The sequence below is a fragment of the Eptesicus fuscus genome, chromosome 5 (assembly GCF_027574615.1).
Source record: "Eptesicus fuscus isolate TK198812 chromosome 5, DD_ASM_mEF_20220401, whole genome shotgun sequence".
NCBI classification, from domain to species: Eukaryota; Metazoa; Chordata; class Mammalia; order Chiroptera; family Vespertilionidae; genus Eptesicus; species Eptesicus fuscus.
This window is the reverse complement of record NC_072477.1, coordinates 19,025,194-19,039,860: the sequence shown is the minus strand read 5'-3', so window position 1 is coordinate 19,039,860 and position 14,667 is coordinate 19,025,194. Positions and strand designations below refer to the sequence as shown.

The 14,667-nt window shown below is 42.3% G+C and overlaps 1 protein-coding gene across 5 annotated transcripts in view; it reads left to right on the top strand.

Moving 5' to 3' along the window:
• Nucleotides 1–14,667, top strand: part of NRXN3 (neurexin 3) — a 1,497,182-nt gene that overhangs the window by 408,767 nt on the left and 1,073,748 nt on the right. For all 5 annotated transcript variants that reach the window (XM_054715858.1, XM_054715857.1, XM_054715860.1 and 2 more), the window contains 2 exons: nt 7,666–8,104; nt 12,601–12,984. In XM_054715858.1, coding sequence (XP_054571833.1) covers nt 7,666–8,104; nt 12,601–12,984 — 823 coding nt within the window. The remainder of the gene's footprint in view (nt 1–7,665; nt 8,105–12,600; nt 12,985–14,667) is intronic.

The window sequence follows — 14,667 nt, the reverse complement described above, 5'->3', positions numbered from 1 at the left end:
CTCTTCTTCTTCTTCTTCTTCTTATTCTTCTTCTTATTCTTCTTCTTCTTCTTCTTCCTCTTCTTCTCTCTCTCTCTCTCTCTCTCTCTCTCTCTCTCTCTCTCTCTCTCTTTCTTTCGAATACCTGGTGCCCAGAAGACTAGATACTTCCTTCAAAATGAGGAAGGGACTGAGGACTTTCCTGGTTCAACATCATTTTGCCTGGATTTTTTCTGTACCTCCAGCTTGCCTTATGTTCCCTTTTTTTCTTTTCCTGGCCATTCTTTTATATATGGGACCATATTCATAGATCAGAGATTATAAACTGGTGGTCCTTGGTGATAGAAATCAGATCTATTATGTTTGACCCACAGAGTGTTGATCACACAACATTAAAAGTTAATTAACTGCCAACATTCTACTATTTTTTTCAACTTTATCTGTAGTTTTTTTTCACCTTTATTTGGGACTCTAGAACTTAGACATTTTTTGGCTTCTGCCTGCAAATCTGAAACCAAGTCCAATTTTCTGTTTCTGGTGCTTAGTTTTTCTCTTTGGTGGATCCGACCACTGTTAACAGAATTAAAGCATGAAAATGCTGGTATCTGTGGTATGTAGTAGTTGGGACTTTGGGCCCCAGGTTGGATGTCAGCTGCAGCTCAGCAGGCAGTTAGTTTACTGACCCCTGTTAGCAAGACCGTAGATGCAGATGTGGCCCTGGCCATGCCAAACATTAGGTTCTTCTGATTTTGGAAGCTAAGAGGACCATCTGCTGCCACATTTGTGCTTGGACTTCACTGCTGGAGTTTGGTCAGTGGCACACTGTGATAGAAAATGATGTTAATGATAATGAATCCTAAATCTGTGCAGAAGTATAGGGTGTGTGTGTGTGTGTGTGTGTGTGTGTGTGTGTGTGTCTGAGAGAGAGAGAGAGAGAGAGAGAGAGAGAGAGAGAGAGAGAGAGACAGAGAGAGAGAGAGAGAGAGAAAAGGAATGGCCATAGGCATTGATATGTATTATAAATTCCACTGTCTCTTGAGTTGATAGTCGGTTTAGAGCTTATCCTCATAGAGAATATTATCTTTCTGATGACACCATGCCAGGCTAACCTGTCTGTTGCTTTAGTTCTGGCTTTTCACAGAAAATAACAACATTAATAGTGATAACTACCATTTACTGAGTGCCTATGAAGGGTCAGAAACTGTGTGAGTTGCTTCTGTATGTGATAATATTATCCCATTCATTCCTTACAACCCTGTGAAGTGAGACTTGTTCTTCACATTCTGCAGGTGAAGAACCTGAGGCTGAGATCAGTTAAATATTTTGCCCAAGGTCACATAGCTGGCAAGGGCAAAGCAGGACTCGAACCCTGGTTAATGAGACTGCAAAGTCTATGACCTTAACCACTGCCCTATGCTGCCACTGGAGTCGGACATCTAATTTAATGAAGATATAAGCATTTATTAAGAATTGGTACAGCATGATACTATTTCAGTTTTTAAAAGTGTAATGCATAGCTCAACCAGCATGGCTCAGTGGTAGAGTATCAACCTATGAACCAGGAGATCATGTTTAATTCCTGGACAGGGCACATGCCTGAGTTGTAGGCTGGATCCCCAGTGGGATTGTGCAGGAGGCAGCCAATCAATGATTCTCTCTCTGAAATCAATAAAAAATATTTTTAAAAGTGTAATGCATAGTTTTTGGTGATAAGGTATTTTGTAATGACAAGACATGTGCTTATTTAAAGATAACAAAGTAGAGAGTTTTGAGTGACAAAGGAGTGCAGCAGACAGTTCATAGAAGGGGAAATCACAGCTGACCAGAGTCATCAGTTGCTGAGGGACAGAGGGGAAGTGGGATAGAGAAAGTAGGATGTATGATTGTGTGGCTACCCCAGAAGCAAGATTCTTTCACAGTGCTTTTTACTTATTTCCCCTGAGTAGGAATGTTACACATTAATATTATTAGCACAAAAGTTTAGCTAGAAGCTTCACCATCCTGAAAGCTGAAGAGAAAAGGCTCATTTCATTATCTATTGTCAAGGGATTAAATTTGGGTGAGAGGCAGATACATATTTGTCTTTTGTTTGTTGTATTCAAACTGCTCCACACATAGGTATACATTTGAAAAGCTTTATTTGGATTTGGAGTCAATGCTGTTCCACATCAAGGGACCTGACACTGGCTTTACACCATTCTGTTTTGGCTAACCTAGACACTCGAGTGAATGTCCACCAGCGTCCTGACCTTTAAACATGCTCCACTGACCTGGATCAGCACAATGGTGCTCAATCATGAAATCATGGACCTATAAATGATGGTCTTACAAGCTGACCTGGTGGTTTTTATTGAAATTGTCCTATATGTAGACCCACAGATAATTAAATATGCTTTAAAAATAAGAGAAAAGAAAGCCCAGCTGGTAAACCTCCTGTTCCTTGACAGGAGAAATAGTACTGAGCAGCCATCTGGACACTGCAGGGCACATGCCCACACTCCCTTTTTCTGGTTTCCTTACTGGAGTGCACAGGGATGTGGCATTTACAACCGAATACATGGAGACATGTTCTCAGGAAGCCCAGAACAGAGTGGCCTGGGATAAGATGGAAGAGGGGAAAAAATACTTTTGTGAGCTGGGAATATCTTTACCCATTAGATTCATTCTCATGGACCTGCCACATAGCTCAGGCATCATGGAAGAGTTTAATGTAAAAAGCACATCATGTAAATTAGAATAGTTTTCTTTTCCAATCATGGCAAATGGTTTTGGCAATAGGGCAGACAGCTTCATTACTGGCAGGCAATATAAGGATTCTAAGTTTATCAAATGGCAGGGATCAGCAAGGACAGAGTAGCCAGAGAGGGCCTGGAATGGGTTTGAATGTAGATCCTGATGACAGGGCACTGTTTAAAGAGTTTGAGAGAAGAGGAAGACACTGTATCCTGGGAAACTTGGGGAGCAAATATGAAGCAGCCTGATACCTGAAATTATAGAGATGCCTCTGAGGTAACTTGGAGGTGCTGGTAAACTTGTGCATGACCAATGGCCATGGTCCTGCACTGGACAGGTTGAAAAGATGCAGAGGTTAACCTACTGCAGCAAGAGAGATGTGAAAACTGTATATATATATACAAGTAATATATACAGGAAATAGATAAAGAGCTCACCTTCCAAGGACATTTTTTGATAAATCTGGTTATCTTTGGCCAGTTTTTGGCCCTGATTTTCTTGCCTGTCTTTCAAAAAATCTGCATTCTTGTTACTCACCTTATGTTCCCATCTCTACTGTGTAGCCTTCTTATAAAAGAATTCCTCTTCATAAGACTCTGCATCCCTTTCCTTTAAAAGGCCTTTTCCTTTTTTATTCCTGCCTCCTGTAGGGATACCTGAGCTCTCTTTCCATTTATCTTCCAATGTTGCCAAGTCTCTGTCTGTCCCATTGGGATGAGTGATTGTTATGCATTAATAATTAACCTTTACAAGGAGCTATAATCTTCCCAGGCATTTAGCCCAATGCAGAGAAAACCAAAGTTTGGTTATGACAGAGAGATCTCACATTCTGGGACATAATAGTGGTGGTTAGAAAGAAGAAGCTGCCAGTCATTAAACTTTTATTTTCTGGTTCACTCACTGGAGAGATTGCTAAGGATTCTATAGTCTCCCCTTTGCACATAGTCAGTCCAGTATAGGGAAAATAGGAATTCAGCTGTTGAACTGGGGAGTTGGACATGCATGACTTTCCACATAAGGTTAAAGATGAGCTTCATGGGAGCTGCTAGTGGGACCTCAATTGGAGTGTTCACAGTGATAAGGCATATGGATTCTGGAGTTCAACTCCATGGGTTCAAGTCCGGTTCTGCCACTTACCAGCTGTGTGACTGTGGACTGGTTCCTTAACTGTTCTCTGTGTTTCTGCATCAGTAAACTGGGGGAATGATGAGGATATTTCAAATGGGTGTTGTAAGCATCTAATGGCTTCAGATCCTTGGCATAGTGCCTGGTAGTAGGTGCTCAGGAAATATGAATATCATTATTATTTTCAGTGTTATTGACTATGGTTAGGCCCCTGGTCAAGGTCATTTAATAGGTAAGACATTTTTTATTCTTTGATATTAGTTACATATTAAAAGGCAGACAGCTCTGCTTGAATCTCTCCTGGTGATAGCGGAGAGAAAGAAAACAGTTGTATAGCTAGATGTTAGGAATTAAATGATAGGTACTCGAATGACTCAACCAATTAACTTATCACTGAGATGGATTCTCAGACTATTTTCAACCTCTAACTCTTGTTATTTTACTGAAAATGGACATAATAGTACAATCTTCTCTGATCTTTCTTTGGAAAGGATAAAATCAGATGAATAACAAATACAACCACCACCCACAAAATAGCTGGGATTTTTATACCATTACTATGTGCCATTTCTAAGTGCTTTACGCATATTAACTTATTTCATATTTATAAAGTCATTTACTCCTATGTTCCCATTTTCACAGGAGAAAACAGTAGATAAATTAAAAAAGTTTGCCAAGATCATATAGCTTGTAAGTAGTGGATGTGGGATTTGAACTTAAATTTAAATCTGGATCTTAACTTAAAATTTGAATGAGATAATGTACAGGGCATAGCACAGAGGTTGTCATAATCAGTGCACTAATGTTGGCCCCTTTACCTTCCAATTTGTTTCTCTATTTATTATATGCATGTGGGCATTGCTTAGAGATTAGAGGTCTAGGGCACTGATCCATCCCAGGACACTGCATAAAAATTCAGTTCTAGTAGCAACAAAATCATTTTGAAACTCTGATTTGGGGGAATAAAATCATTCTCTACTTTTATGTGGATTATACCACCTTTAGAAAGTCATAATATATTTGTTTATATTTTAAGGTGTTTCATTCCTGGTGGTGGAGGGGTGGGGGGTGGGGGGGGTGAGGCCAGTGAGAGGGCGGTGCCAGGCCGGCCAAGGCGGGTTCCAGAGGGGTGGGGGGGGGGGCGATCACCCCTCCAGTTGCCCCACAGATTAGCCCTAATCGCTGGCCAGGCCTAGGGACCCTACCTGTGCATGAGTTTTGTGCACCAGGCCTCTGTGTGTGTGTGTGTGTGTGTGTGTGTGTGTGTGTGTGTGTGTGTGTGTGTGTGTGTGTGTGTGTGTGTGTGTGTGTGTGTGTGTGTGTGTGTTGCCAGTGATGGGCATCCTTTTGAGCTTGGTGTGTCAAACTTCGCCAAAAAACTGAGCATAACTCGTGTAGTGTGTCACTTTGAGGAAAAAACTAACTCCAAAACTCTAGTCGCAAATGTTTCATCCTCAGGAGCAGCAAATGTTTCATCCTCGGCATGTGGTCGCGTGTCATCAGAAATGGCTACGCGTGTCAGTGCTGACACGCGTGTCATAGGTTCGCCATCACTGATATATACTATTGGCCTGGTGCATGAAATTCGTGCACGGGGGGAAGGGTGTCCCTCAGCCCAGTTTGCACCCTCTCCAATCTGGGATCCCTTGAGGGATGTCTGACTGCCCGTTTAGGCCCGATCCCGGTGCACCGGGCCTCTAGTATCCTACTGGGATTGGGCCTAAATGGGCAGTCGGACATCCCTCTCACAATCCAGGACTGCTGGCTCCCAACTGCTCACCTGCCTACCTTCCTGATTGCCCCTAACTGCTTCTGCCTGCCAGCCTGATCACCCCCTTACCATTCCCCTGCCAGCCCGATTGCCCTTAACTGCCCTCCCCTGCTGGCCTGGTCACCCCCAACTGCCCTCCCCTTCAGGCCTGGTCCCCTCAAAATGCCCTCTCCTGCTGACCTGGTCACCCCTAACTGCCCTCCACTGCCAGCCTCATCGCCCCTAACGGCTCTTCCCTGCTGGTCTGGTCCACCCCCCAACTGCTCTCCCCTGCAGGCCTGGTCCCCCACCAACTGCCCTCCCCTACAGGTCTGGTCACTCCTAACTGCTGTGTCCTGCAGGCCTGGTCCCCTACAACTGCCCTCCCCTGCAGGCCTGGTCCCCCCCAACTGCTCTCCCCTGCAGGCCTGGGTCCCCCCCAACTGCCCTTCCCTGCAGGCTTGATCACCCCCAACTGCCCTTTCTTGCAGGCCTGGTCCCTCCCAACTGCCCTCCCCTGCTGGCCATCTTGTGGCAGCCATCTTGTGTCCACATGGGGGCAGCCATCTTTGACCACATGGGGGCAGCCATCTTTGTGTTGGAGTGACAGTCAATTTGCATATTACTCTTTTATTAGATAGGATAGAGGCCTGGTGCATGGGTGGGGGCTGGCTGGTTTGCCCTGAAGGGTGTCCTGGATCAGGGTGGGGGTTCCCTTGGGGTGTCAGGTGGTTTGGGCGAGAGGCCTGTGATGGTTTGCAGGCCAGCCATGCCCCCTGGTGACCCAAGCATAGGCTGGAAGCAGGTATCTGGGATTTATTTACCTTCTATAATTGAAACTTTGTAGCCTTGAGCAGAGGCCAGGGCAGGCTAGGGCAGCGGGTAGCTTGGCTTCCTCTCTCACCAGGGGCAACCCATGCCTCCTGTTTGCTCCAGCTCCGTGGCTGTGGCCATCTTTGTTGGGATTTATTTATCTTCTATAATTGAAATTTTGTAGCCTTGAGAGGAGGCCAGGGCAGGCCAGGGAGGGTGGAAAACTTGGCTTCCTCTCTCACCAGGGGCAACCCATGCCTCCTGCTTGCTCCAGCTCCATGGCCGCCACCATCTTGGTTGGGTTAATTTGCATACTTGCTCTTGATTGGCTGGTTGGCGTGGCTGGTGGGTGTAGCACAGTTACGGTCAATCTGCATGTTTCTCTTTTATTAGATAGGATATATATATATATATATATATATATATATATATATATATATATATAATCTGGCCACTCAATATATATATATATATATATATCACAATGTGCAAAGAAACACAGATCTCCTTCTCCTCCATCTCTTAATAAACATTTTATTTAAGCAATAGAACCACATATTTTAAAAAAATCAAATATAATAGCCTATTGTGAAAAGTAAGTCTCCCTCCCACACCTGAATATTAATCTGAAAAATCCTTTCCCTAGTGACAATTTTATAGTTTCTTATGTTTTCTTCCAAAGATGTTTTATGCATTATGAACATATATACCTATAACACTCCCCAATATGCACAGTTTACACAATGATAGCATAAGGCATGCTCTGATCTGTTCCTTGCTAATGTCACTTACCAATATTACTTGGAGAGCATCCACATCAAAATTGGGAGCACTACCTGATTTCTAAGGGCTGATTAATATTCCATCATAAGGATGTGCCAGTCTATTATTGATAGTCATTTAGGTTGTTTTTGGTCTTTTACAAAGGACACATCAGTAAATATCTTTGTATGCACATATTTGTATCTGTACAACTCAATACCTGTTGACTTCTTGTAAGCTTATATTGCATAACTTTATGACAATACAAATATTGACCAGAAGCAGACAAAAGGGATAGAATGGAATTATACCTTATTCAGGACTTGTGTATGCCCTAGAGGTCTTTTTGGTGTTTTTACAAATGCTATGTCTCACATTTCTCATGTTTCAGACAATTGTGTCCTGCAGCCTCTTCTTGGGCCTTTTTCCTGGATGCCCAGGGAGTGATGGATGGTTACCATTTGCAAGATTGATTCATATGGCACTCATTTGGCTTTTGACAGGTTGTTTATAAGAATAATGACATCCGTCTGGAGCTGTCTCGCCTGGCCCGGATTGGGGATACCAAGATGAAAATCTATGGTGAAGTTGTATTCAAGTGTGAGAATGTGGCCACACTGGACCCCATCAACTTTGAGACCCCAGAGGCTTATATAAGTTTGCCCAAATGGAACACCAAACGCATGGGTTCCATCTCCTTTGACTTCCGCACCACTGAGCCAAATGGCCTGATCCTCTTCACTCATGGCAAGCCCCAAGAGAGGAAGGATGTTCGGAGCCAGAAGAACACCAAAGTGGACTTCTTTGCAGTGGAGCTCCTTGATGGAAATCTGTACCTGCTGCTGGACATGGGCTCTGGCACCATTAAAGTGAAAGCCACTCAGAAGAAAGCCAACGATGGGGAATGGTACCATGTGGACATTCAGCGAGATGGCAGATCAGGTAGGAAGAGTTGGGGTATGTCATTGAGAACTGAGGAAAGCTCCGGTTTCTTAGTTTGTTTCCTGGCTTTATATTTTTTATTATAATTTTTGCACTTGCGTGATTGTGAATTCTTTTGCTGCTCTCTTTAATGGTTGTTGTAAGATTATGTTTGGAACAAGACACCTGCCTCCTCAAAGGCTCTCATTTTCCTATCATCTCCCCTGTCACTCATTCCACAATCATCTTAGTGATACTGTCAAGACCCTGAAGCTAAGGATGGATTTTCAAGGAGCATTTCCACAGCTACCAAAGCAGCTGTCATGTCACTGGTGTGATGATTCTCCTACCTCTTCTTCTCCTTTTTCTCATCACCATGGAAACCAATTATGACATCACAGGTGCTGCATTACATGATAACTGTAGGGTTACCTTCACTGTGTAAAGGTTAATGCAACAATATACTCCCAATAACTGGCAAAAGTCATGTTTCAGGGAAAAATTATGACAAGAAAAGGCAAATGGATTTTTCCTGAAGTCATGTTCAATTTAAAGCCTTCCTTTGGTGTAAAAGCCTATATTTCACTTTTGCTCAGACCTCACTAACTCTCCCTTCCTCTTCATAACCTTTTACTTTTGGTTTAAATGGCTTTGTTTGTTTCTGCAGCCACAGATCAAACAAGCTAGCCCCAGGCAGTACATAGCCACTCTGAAATAGTAACAGAAAGAGAGAGGAGAAAAAAACAAACAAAACAAACAAAAAAAACACCCCCCGAAAATCCCCAAACAAAAAACAATACAAACAGAGAGTCTGGAGTTTTTGAATGACGAATAGCCTGTACAGTTTCCTATGGATCATGTGGCAACATAGGTCATATTCTGTGCCATCAGAAAGGACATTTCACCTGGAGTGCTAATTAGAGCATTTGAATTTCACACTTATTTCCTGATACTCTATTTAGGTGGTGTTATACTTGAGAAGAGTCTTGGCTATATTTGCCATAGTTTTTAAGTATTCACTCCAGACATATCATTTGGACATGGTCTTTCTAGGTGCATTTGACTAACAAAAGAAAGTAATAGGTCCCCCCTAAAAGGCTATAGCCAGGAATGGCTGAGCTTTGAGGATATGGCTTTTCTGCATAATTTCAGAGCTAGAGGGTGATGGTGATGAGCAATGCTGCCCTTAGGAGGAGCTGGATGGGTTTTGTGGGGAGGGCAGACGGGTGGCAGATTGCCGCTCTAGATGGTTTATTGCCCAGTAGGATGCTTTATTGATTGTCTGAAATCTGATCAGAACAAGGAGGCATCAAATTAAATGTGCTTTTTGAGCAGGAATGAACAGTTTGTGCTTTTTTAACAGAAAAATACACAAAAAATAATTTCTTTGGAGGCTGAATTTTTCTTTCTTTCTCTCTCTCAGTTTATCCTTAAACTGTCAGCAGGGGCAGAGTTAGAAAGCTGTCCCAGAATTATAAAGGAAATACTCCTGTTGGTTTTTAAAACCATGCATTTTGGGTCTCAGGAGTTGGGTCATGGTTGATGGGTTTCATGATTGACTAACTCAGACCCTGACAATGCTTAAAGGTTACCTGTCTGTGTCACAGGCAGATCATGTAAAATTGCCGTATATCTATTTCTGTTTATTCCAAACACTAACTACTTTTTAAAGTATGGTATTTTGTTTTGTTAGAACCACCAGTGGGCCCATCTTTGTCAAATAGGTTTGAATTACAGAAGCCTTGAATTTCATACCTGGAAGCTATAGCATTGGCCAGTATTTGAAATACCTATAAAGGTCACCAAATCCTATAAAAATTTGCTGGGTTGAAAAATAATTGTCCTGTAAAAGCAATGTAACATAAAATTTTAATATGACCTATTCAACTTCATTTCTTTATGGTGATATTTTCTAATACGTTGTTCTTAGTTATAAACCTATACTTACATGAACAGTTGTAAAAACATTAGTGTATCTAAGTGTGGTGCCTCCTTCCTGCTCATCTTGAAGAATAACATGACTGAAAGGTGATCTACAAAAACTTTTATTTTACTTAGTATAATACCCTCTAGATCCATGTCCATTCATGTTGTCTTAAATGACAAGATTTCATTCTTTTTCATGTCCGAATTATATTCCATTATAAATATGTATCAGACCTTCTTTACCCAATCATCTACTGATGGGCACTTAGGTTGCTTCAATATCTTGGCTATTATAAATAATGAAGGGATTAAGAAGTACAAATTGGTAGTCACAGAATAGTCATGGGGATGTAAAGCACAGCATAGAAAATATAGTCAATGATATTGTAATACCTATGTATGGTGCCAGGTGGGTATTAAGCTTATTGGGGAATCACTTCATAAATTATATAAATGTCTAACCACTATGCTGTACACCTGAAATTAATATAAAATTATATTTAATATCAACTGTAATTGAAAAATAAATAAAATAAATTATAAAGAAAAAGAAAAAACTTTTATGATCACTCCCCCATTGGGCAACAGATTCTTAAAACTTGAGAAATGTATTTAAAACAGCTGTGGTCACACTCAGAGAATAAATAGGTTTGCCTCAGGGTGTCTTTAAGGCTCCCATATTTAAACTTGTACTGGTTCTTGTCTTATTTGTCAGTAGATGTTCCTGCCTAGTAGCTGGTAATCAGAGTAGCTCTGTAGAGGGCAAAGAAGGTAGATTGTGCAAGAGAGAAGAACAAGACACAAACTTCAGCTTCCTCATTTGTGAAATAGTAACTCCTAGCTCACAAAAAAAATTTTTAAGGGTCAAGTCCAGAAAAGCACATAAAGTAATTAAAATGGTGACCAGGGCATTAGCATTGTTACACAGGGTGTTTTTTTGTATGTATGTATTTATTTATGTATTTATTTATTTATTTATTTATTAAGATTAAAAACCAAAGTTTTCTCTAGGAAAAAACTCCTAGGGGAGATTAGGGGAAACAGTGGCCCCTTATGCTTTTTCTACTCTTCTACCCCTGTGCTGACTTTGTAATATAGAGTGTCTGTTACATTCTTGATCTCATCTGATCTCCTCAGCCCTCAGGCTAGCCTCTTCATAGCGGAGGGAATTGAGATTCAGACAAAAGCAAAAAAGGCTAGCTGATGGATAGCATGATCCAGTTAACTTCGTACTAATAAAGCATTTTAAGAATACTAGATATTGTATTTTCCGGCGTATAAGACGACTGGGCGTATAGAAGATTTTCCTGGGTTAAAAAGTCGTCTTATACGCCGGAAAATATGGTACTTTTTTAAATGTATGGCATGGTGTTTGATTTAAGGTATCACTTTGATTTCCTTGATTTTACACTTTAGGATATTGAGCTGTAAAGCGGCTCAGGGACTGGCCTAAGGTCATTTTCACCACTGAGGACTAGAGTCCCTGTTCTCAAGTTCCCAGGTCAGGCCCTAGAGTTTCATCTTCTGTAATCTCAGGCACCCAGTCTCTCCCTGACCTCACCTCCTATTCCCTCCATGTTGCCTTCTTCACTCTAGCCTACCCAGGGCCTTCGTACATTCCACTCCTTCTGCCAGGTGTGTTCTTCCTCCTTCTCAACATTCTGTGTTCAGCTCACCTGGCATATTCTCAGACTGTCACAGAACCCATTTTACTCCCTTCTGAGCACCTGCCATTAGCTAATTTCTCTTGTTTTTTGGATGACTTGTTTATTTTCTGTCCCCCTGCCCTGAAGCATCAGCTCCATGAGAGCAAGGACATGCTTTGTCAAGTTCATCTCTATGCTTAGCACTGTACCAGAGACAGAAGAGGTGTTCAATATATATGTGTTAAATGAATAAATAAACATGTTCCAGTTCAAATTTATCAAAGACAATATCCAAAATATTCACTGGCAGGCCTGGTAGCTAATGCCAGTATAGAGGGTATCCATGCATGGAGGGTTCCATCCTTCTGGGTGTGCCGAGCCAGTGAGGAAGACTCAGGCAAGCGCTTGCAGAGCCCTTACTCTGTCCCAGGCACAGAGTAAGAACTGTTAATATACATGAGCTCATTTAATCATCACACCCACCTGTGCAGTGGGGACAATTATGTCCATGTTTTATAGATGAGGAAATTAAGGCCCAGGAAGGTTAAAAAGCTTCTTTAAGGTTACAGTTAATAGTACATGGTAGAGCGGGATTGCAACACAAGCAGGAAATGTGCTTTCAATCATGTGGTATGCAATGTCTCAGTCAGGACTTTTAGGTAGAAAAAAAGACATCATCCGAGATACTAGGCCATTGGGATTGTCCTGGTGCCTCCTATGGGCCAGGGTGTTTTACCTGGCAGAGAATGAAACTCCATTACCTACATTGTGGTTTCTATTACCTTGTAGCATTTGGTTCCCTTGCTTGCATTGCTCTCTCCTGGTCAGGCAACACTAGTCTCAGGATTCACCTACTGGGCTCCTTTATTTGGTTCATCGACTGGCAGCCTCGCCTATGATGCCAAGGAGCTGTGAGCTCACTGTCTTTCTCTCCTCCCATCCCAGGTACCATATCAGTGAACAGCAGGCGTACGCCTTTCACCGCCAGTGGGGAGAGTGAGATCCTGGACCTGGAAGGGGACATGTACCTGGGCGGGCTGCCGGAGAACCGCGCTGGCCTCATCCTCCCCACCGAGCTCTGGACCGCCATGCTCAACTACGGCTACGTGGGCTGCATCCGTGACCTGTTCATAGACGGGCGCAGCAAGAACATCCGGCAGCTGGCGGAGATGCAGAATGCCGCGGGCGTCAAGTCCTCCTGTTCACGGATGAGCGCTAAGCAGTGTGACAGCTACCCCTGTAAGAACAATGCTGTGTGCAAGGACGGCTGGAACCGCTTCATCTGCGACTGTACAGGCACCGGCTACTGGGGAAGAACCTGCGAAAGGGGTGAGTAGGCCACTGTGGGAGGCATGCTGGGTCTGGGTGGGTGGGACTACTATAGGTGTGCCTGTGGAGAGACCTGTGCTTTCTTTCTTCTACAGGAGTTTTCTTGGGTTTACTGCTGTCCAGGTGTTGACCTTTCTAGTTCTGGTTGCTTGGATTTGTATGATTAGGGTTGGGTTGCAGAAAGGGAAAGTTAAGGATATTACCATGATCATGATACTACTTTTGATTATCAGAGATCTTTTATTTAGAGAGGGTTAATCCTCCTCTTCTGGGCTTCTGGATGGATTAACCAACTGGTGTTTTATTTATTCATTGAACTCATGCTTTTTGGAGCTCTCTGCATGCCAGCTCTTAGATTAGGCTTTAGAAATATACTACTGAACAAAACAGACCCACCCCTGTTCTCAAGGAGCTTGTTTCCTAGTTGAATATTTAGCCATTAAATAAATCATTTTAAATATGGTGAGTTTAATAAGAGACAGGGTAAATTATTCATTAAGAACATGAACTCTAGGGCCAGGTGAGAAATATGGCCCTCATGGAGTGATGTGAACCTTATCAAGATAATCAATCTCTTTGAGACTTGATTTCCTCATCTGTAAAATGGGAATAATCACAAGGTATTGGTAATAATGAAGTGAGTCCTGCACTATGGTAAGGTCCTGCACAATGGAAAGCAGTTAATAAATGTCAGTGATTGTTGCAGTCATAATTATTATCATTCAGCATCATTAAAAGGAAAGTAGAGAGAAGTTTGGGAGGCCTTTATAAGTGGACCTGACAAACTGTAGGGGTTCATAGAAAGCTTCTGTAAGGAAGAAATATGCAAGTTGAGACTTGAAATATGAATAGGAGTAAGCTTGGCAAAGAGGTGGGAGGAAGATGTGTGTCCTTGACAGAAAGGACATACCAAGGGACAGAGATAAGAGGCTGTGGAACAGTTGAGGATCTGGACAAAGTCCAGATGGACTGGAGTGTGGAGTGATATGGCAGGGGCAGAGGGGCGGGGAAGGTTAGGAGAGTTGCTGAATAATTGGAGAGCAAACAGTGGGGCTGACAGATTAGAACAGGCCAGAATAGTGAGAGGAGCCCTTTCCCATGCACCACTTTTGAATCTTACATTTGCACTGAATTTACAGTTTGGGTAGAGGGCATAGATAAAGGCAAGCCAAGAGACAACATCAAGACAGGAAGATTCCAGTCTCTAAGCCATATCCAGATTGCAGCTTGGTTTATTATTTTATATGCTAAGCACACAGAATCAAGCTGATTGCTCATGGGTTGATAACCTCTATTTTATATGAAAAGATCTACACAGTTGTCAAGTGTAGTTCTAGGACTTTATGGATACTGCTTCTATTATAGGTAGTTTCTGCCCTCATAAAGCTTAACATCTATTTAGCTGAGGAGCTGAAACATCAATACAAAAAGCAGTAATAAAATGATACAAGGCAGTGGCCTAGATGCTACCGGTAGACTAGACTAGGAGGACATGGAGATTTAAAAAAAAAAAAAAAAGATTTTCTTGAGGAGGAACCTGCAGGATCTTATCCCTAAAGACTAGCATCAGTGGCCAGAATTGTCCAATATCATAAGTCTGGTGATGAGGCAATATCCTGGAACAGGAATTGGATGACCAGTAAAAGATGTTTTCAAGGAGTGGTTTTTGTGAGGTCAACTGTA